This window comes from Etheostoma spectabile, chromosome 16 (genome assembly GCF_008692095.1).
Source record: "Etheostoma spectabile isolate EspeVRDwgs_2016 chromosome 16, UIUC_Espe_1.0, whole genome shotgun sequence".
Lineage (NCBI taxonomy): Eukaryota > Metazoa > Chordata > Actinopteri > Perciformes > Percidae > Etheostoma > Etheostoma spectabile.
This window is the reverse complement of record NC_045748.1, coordinates 10,553,260-10,559,831: the sequence shown is the minus strand read 5'-3', so window position 1 is coordinate 10,559,831 and position 6,572 is coordinate 10,553,260. Positions and strand designations below refer to the sequence as shown.

The 6,572-nt window shown below is 41.5% G+C and overlaps 1 protein-coding gene across 1 annotated transcript in view; it reads left to right on the top strand.

The window, feature by feature from the left end:
* Positions 1–3,926, top strand: part of cwc27 (CWC27 spliceosome associated cyclophilin) — a 31,518-nt gene extending 27,592 nt beyond the window's left edge. Inside the window, exon 14 of the mRNA XM_032539658.1 lies at positions 3,431–3,926. Within this exon, the coding sequence (XP_032395549.1) occupies positions 3,431–3,599 (169 nt within the window). The 3' untranslated portion in view covers positions 3,600–3,926. The remainder of the gene's footprint in view (positions 1–3,430) is intronic.
* Positions 3,927–6,572: the final 2,646 nt, after the last annotated feature.

Here is a 6,572-nt window from a genome sequence, read left to right as displayed (position 1 = left end):
ACACACACACACACACACACACACACACACACATCCAATCCAATCCACTTTAGTTATAAAGCACGATTTTAACAAACACAAGGGTTTCCGAAGTGCTGCACAAAAAGATAATACAGAATAAAGAGATAACACAATCAAAGCGCAATAAAAAGATAAGGTACCAAAGCGATAAAATAAAATAACTAAAATGCACTGCCAGCATAAGGTAACAATAAACAAGTATACACATAAGATCAACACTCCACCTGGTGTTAAAAGCCAAAGAAAAGAGGTGGGTTTTAAGGAGAGTTTTAAAATGGGACGGAGAGGAGGCCTGTCTAATGTGCAGGGGCTGCCCATTCCAACGTTTTCACACACACACACACACACCTGAATTGTGAACACTCAGAGATTGCAGCAGACACATACCATGTGCTATACACAGTAGACAAGGCATCACAATATTCTAAAATATACAACAGAGAATACACAGTTTATTTAGTGCTCATGTCAAATGTAAGTGATCTCTAGCAGATAAGAAAGACCTGTTGACCGGAGCAATCCTGGAAGTGGAACGTCTATTTATCATCACCTTTAAACCCTTTAAAGCTGTAAAGCTGATGATCAATAAGCTGATGATCAATAGACGCTCCACTTCCAGGATTACTCCTGGAAGTGGAGCGTCTATTGAATCCAGGAGATAATTCCAGGACATATTTGCTGTACAAATGTAGCCTAAAACACGCGTGACATTGCTTAGAGCACCTTTAACAGCATCTCATTGTGATTGGTTTAAAGAAATGCCAATTATCCATGCCACGTTTTTCTCCCATCCCAGAATGCTATGTGTACTAGACAGACCCTCCCCAGTTCCACAGCGTGCGGATGGTCTGGCAAAGCGAGACTAGTATGTTACTGGTGTAGATGCAGGTTAGTTTAGTGTGTGGACATCGAGAGAAATAGCGATGTCTGATGAACTGCAGTAAACGAAGCCAGTTAATAACTCATGATCAGGTCGAGGAGGGGTCTAAGCTTTTACTTCATCATCCCGCTCCCTCCTTCCCCCTCTCCCTCTCTCTCTCTCTCTCTCCCCTAATTTGCTGTAGCATCTCTTTTTGATGTTATTTCACAAATTGCCCCCGAAAAACGTATTTTTTTTACTTTTGACTAATTTTGACAAGTTGTCCGATTAGAAAACCGTCCATCTTAGAGGCGGAGGGATTGTTAAACTGTGCATGTTTCTCCTGACAGTCTCTCCTGGTAGGCCTTCCTAGTGTTGGACTCGTTGTTCAAACTCTGGCTCCTTTCTCACCGTCGCACAGCTGGCCAATCACAGCGTGATTGGGTGTCAAAGTCGGATCGACAATTCCGGAAAATTACAGAAACTGTCAGACACAGCCCCCCCTTTTTATCCAACATCGGAAAGATGTGTGGGGAGGGGGGTTTAAAGACGAAGATGGAGCTCTGATGGAGTTTACTGGCAGCTTAACAGTCTGCAGCCATGCGAGCCCCTCTGGGAAGCTTTACTGAAGCTCAGCGGTAAATAGTGCTAAATGAAAAAGTCAGGGAAATAGCCAGGATTCATCCTCTTGGGACCATGAAGGGCAATCCATCCAATAGTCGTTAGATATTATTAATACATGTTAGATATTTTAGTCTGGATCAAAGTGAGTGACGGACTGAGCGGCAGACTGGCTGCCATCCATGGAGCCCTGCTGTTAGCATGACTGGAAACAGCTGATTAGTCACTCCCGCTGTGTTGTTTAGATTTACTGATAGCATTCACACAGCAGCCGAAGGAATGGTGTCAGTGGGAGAAAATGGGTTTTATCTGTGACACTGATACCTCCTGTGAGGAATGTCCTGATTCTTTAATATGTCTTAGGGGGAAGAGAAACTGACTGGGGAAATGAAAGACACATGAGCGTCTCTTCTCTGGGGAGCAGGGCTTTCTTTCCGGATTTCTGAACTGCTAAAATCCCTCGAAATTATGAGCCCTGTTACTGTAACTCTCACTTTGTGCATTCAGATACCTGCTTAATGCTCCTCTGTCAAAGAAAGGGTTTTTGGTGTGGTTCTTTAAGTCATTTTTACTATAATTTCAATACCAATATCACTATGGTAGTATATCCCCCAACCAGACTCAATTCTTGCTGTAACCATTTTGTCAGGCTTCTCTTGTCTCTTTAAATTCCAACAAGGCTTAAAATCTGTGTTCAAAACACCGTGTGTGTCCCTATAGGCTTAAAGTGGCTGCAAATTAGCTTCCCACAGACAACAATACAGAGTATTCTGGGAATATTTTGGGTTTAGTCAAAATGAAGTTGAGCTAATCGCTATAATTTAACATTCAACCAAGTCCATTATGATTCCTTTTAGAGCTACAATAATCTACATTTTCCTATTCACGATGCATCATATGAACTATCAAAGTATGTGAATGCATGACTGCAAGCATAGCACTCGGCCAGTCAAAACGATATTTTAATTGTTTTATGCTTTTAATGTTAAGTTGTCATCTCGTTGTGTTTGTGAACTTATCTCAGGCCTAGTCCACCAGTACCCAGCTATTTTCTCTCTTTTGTTCTCAAAGAAAATCCTGTCCACACAGGCACAGTGTCCAAATGAAAACATAGAAACACAATTGAAGCGCTGTCATTGGCACGCCAAAGTCTGAAACCAAAAAACACGTTACTATCGTAGCTACCTGGCTGCAGTGGTGCATTATTCGCTTTATAGTGCATTTTGACCTCTCTGTTCCTCAATATAGTGGAAGAGTCACATTTGCATTTGTGCATTTATGTGTAGACATGTGAAAAGTCCTGTTAGTGGTTAGAAGCAGCACTGAGTTGGCCACGTCTGAGAAGATAAAGGTGCACGCGCTGACATTAGCCAAAAACTCAGTTTCCATGTCTGCACTTCAACACTTGATCAACAAAGAAAATCATCAGCCTGGCAGGAGTTTTCTAGAAGATTCATTTTCATTTCATTTTGTGAACTAAAATACAGAAAATGTGTTGACGAAAGGTCAAAACGCAGAGAAAAAGCTGTATTTTTTTGTTTTAGGTCTTTATTTGAGTGGACAGGTTAGACATGAAAGGGGGAATGACGTGCAGCAAAAGGCGAGGACCGAGCCTCTGTATGTGGGCGCATGCTCCGCCAGGCACCAGAAAAAGCTATGTTAAAAAAAAATCTGTTGAACCCCTTTTATATGCCTGTTTGAATACAAATGAAGTTTATTATAATCATTTAGATGCTCATTTATTATCACTGGCTGAAAAAAAACCTGCTGTTTTTCAATTTCAAGTTTTTCCCAAAATCTAAATCTGTTGTAATCTAACTTGCTTAAAGCAAAAGAGCCTCCTAGTAAAAGCTCTGCAGAGCGGTGATTTAGTGGATCCTCTGATGCTGTTCTTTGAACTCTTTCCCCCCCTTTCTCCATCTGATTTAGGATGGCCCATGTTCTGCAGTTTGATGAGCAAACCAGAAAAGTCAAGGATGCCGCCATGCAGGACGAGGACACGTTTGAGATCTACGACCCACGCAACCCCGTCAATAAACGGAGGAGGGAGGAGAGCAAGAAGATCATGAAGGAGAAGAAGGCCAAGGTAAGGTCGTAGGTCGGGGTCCTGCCCAAGCCCTGAGGAACTCCTCACCATCCGGCCTGTCCACTTCACACCCCACGTTGTTGAACTGTGTCCTGGCTCCACCATCTGGATTGAGGATGCTGATCTGAGCATTAACGATCCCTGTAATGTGTGATGGAAAGGCTTCTTCACTTAGGACAGCTCCAGCCGGACCACGCTCAGTCACTCAGACAGCTGTGGTCCGAGTGATGATTAAGGTCATGATTTGATTATGTGTAATGTGACGCTTCTTTGCCATACTTCTTCTGTTTATGTTATGTAACATTTTAAATGTGAACATTTAGAATAAATAAATAGCATTGGTAAACAGTCTGTAATGATTTGACTCTTTCCACAATCAAACAGCTCTGCCATCCATTTTAATCGTGACCAAAAGCATAATGTTCAGTTTATGGCGACATTGTCAGAAATGTCTTAACCGTTGTGTTGTCTGCCCGTCAACCATGAAAAAACGTTATCGCTTAGTTAGTTATCTCTGACATTTTTGTCACTTTTTCCATTGTTGTGGGTGCTTTTTTTTAATGTTTTTTCCAAAGTTATTTGAAATTTCTTATTTTGACATTTTCATCTTATTTCAAAGGGCCATTTTTTGTGATTTAAAAAAAACTGAAAATTGGTAAAATTTGACCCAAGGACAACACAAGGGTTAATTTTAATCTGTTTATTAATCCCCAATGGGGAAATTACAATTTACACTCTGTGACCACACTTGTTAGTAGTCACACACAGTCCTGAACTACACACACACACGCTCAGGATCTGCACATGCACTAATGGAGAGATGTCAGAGTGAGTGGGCTGCCAGCCGAACCAGCGCCCTGAGCGGGTGGGGGGGGGGGGGTAAAAAAAACGGGTGCCTTGCTCAACAGCACCTGGCAGTGCCCAGGAGGTGAAGTGGTATCTCTCCAGCTACCAATCCACTGCTAAGCTAAGCTAACGTCTTCTGGGTTTAGTTTCCCATTAAACAGACATGAGAGTGGTATCAATCTTCCCGACTAACTCTTAGCAAAAAAAACGTACTTCCCGAAATACCAAACTATTCCTTTAATGCCGAGGCGGACCCAGTGAGGGCCTAACCACTCCGTTGTATTTTATATTCCTCTGCCACACTGTCCTGCTCAGGTCACCACTGGAGCAGTCAGAGCTTGTAAAACGGAACTGTTTAAACCAAAGACTTTACCTCACCGCGGTGGTTTTCGGGGGTAAATGATCTGCCACTGCCATGTGTGTGACCAGGAGCTGCATTTGGCCAGCACACTATTTTTTACTGCACTTCTGGGATTATGCTTAAATTTTCATATGGAACAGGAAGGAGAGTTAGTGTTACATTATGAGCCCGACTCGGCCCGAGCTGCCGCAAATCTAAAACAGGTGATACAGTGATCTAACTGGCTGTGTGTGCTTCTGGGTCCAGGTCAGGTTGAGATGTGCCTGAGATGAGAGAGAAGCTGAAACAAGAAATCCTCAAATATTTTAATAAAATATAAAGTTATTGTATAGTAACTAGGACACACAGTATAATATGTCTAAAAAAGTCATTGTATGTTGAAAAAAGTCATAGTATAGTATGCAAAACACTCATAGTCATGTACATGACATAAACTTCAAATAAAAATATTGTTTCCATCCATTAAAATGGTAATAAATACTTTTTTTAAATATATACAGTATATATATATTTTTATTCCTGTTAAATAAATTAAAAAATCCTGTTTTAATTCCTGTATTTACTTTATTTTGCGCTGATTTTGAACCCAATGTGGGCACCTTGTGTTCAGACCCAACCTACCGCACCACCAACAAGATTACCCTCAGAGCTGATCTCCTCAAAACAAATCAGGCTGGAACCCATGACCACTGGGCCAGCATTATATAACCCTGACGCCATCTTATCTGACACCATCACTATACGTTCACAGCTTATTTGGCCTCTTCCTTTGGGGTTTTAGACCTTAAAGTTCAATGATCTCCACTGGGTTTGAACCCTCAACCTTTAATCTTCAGGGAGACCACCAAGTGTTTATCACACTGAGCTATTTGCAAAGTCTGAAACCTTGTGGTTTGATGTTAATTTACATTTTGTATTTTCGGTTAGGGTCAGCTTTGATTCTACTTGCTACCATTGTCACTCTAACCCTACGTCGTCTTCCAGTCATGGACGAGCTGCTGCTGCTTCTCTGTGCGGCCCATCCAGACGCTAAAGTGGGATTTTTGCGTATGCATCTGACGCTGAGAACCGCTGACCAAGTAAATAGTAACTTTGGAAGATACCATGTTAATTACTCCGACTGCTGAAGGTTCATATTAACTTTAGATGTAATCTGCGTTAATGCATTTTAATACAGAATGAAAACTGCTGACTTTTCGAGGGGTTGTTTCAGGTACTGGTGAGACATGAAATACAGTCCAGGACATCCAGTTTGAGTAACAGATCGAAAGGTTTGAAGGCTTATCAGACACCAGAACTCTGCACAGCAGTTTATAATAGTAGGAGACAGGATTTTATAACTGTGGAAAGTTATCGAGGCAGCAATTATTTTGGTGCAACAATCGAGAGGTCAGTAGGAATACAGTAGGAATACAGCTGTGACGGTCCAAAATAATCCAGCAGTAATGTGCACAAAGACGACGTTGCATTGTGGTAAAAGTTGAGCAAGGTCATTTTGTTAGCAAGGGATCTCTTTACAGCCAGGATGGACAGGAGGAAATCTTACAATCTCCAGAAACTCTTTAAATGTACATCTGCACATGTAAGTATTGCTTTTTAAGACTTGAAAAAATGTAAAATGATCCTTTAACACGAGCTGAATCAGGGCCCCCTTCTCCTTTAATATGCTTTACTTGAATACACGTCCTTATGTCACTGATCATATTTCACAGCTACTTCATAAGCTTATTTTTCATCCAGGCCAAGTCTTCCCTAATACATCACTTCATCTTCCCCCC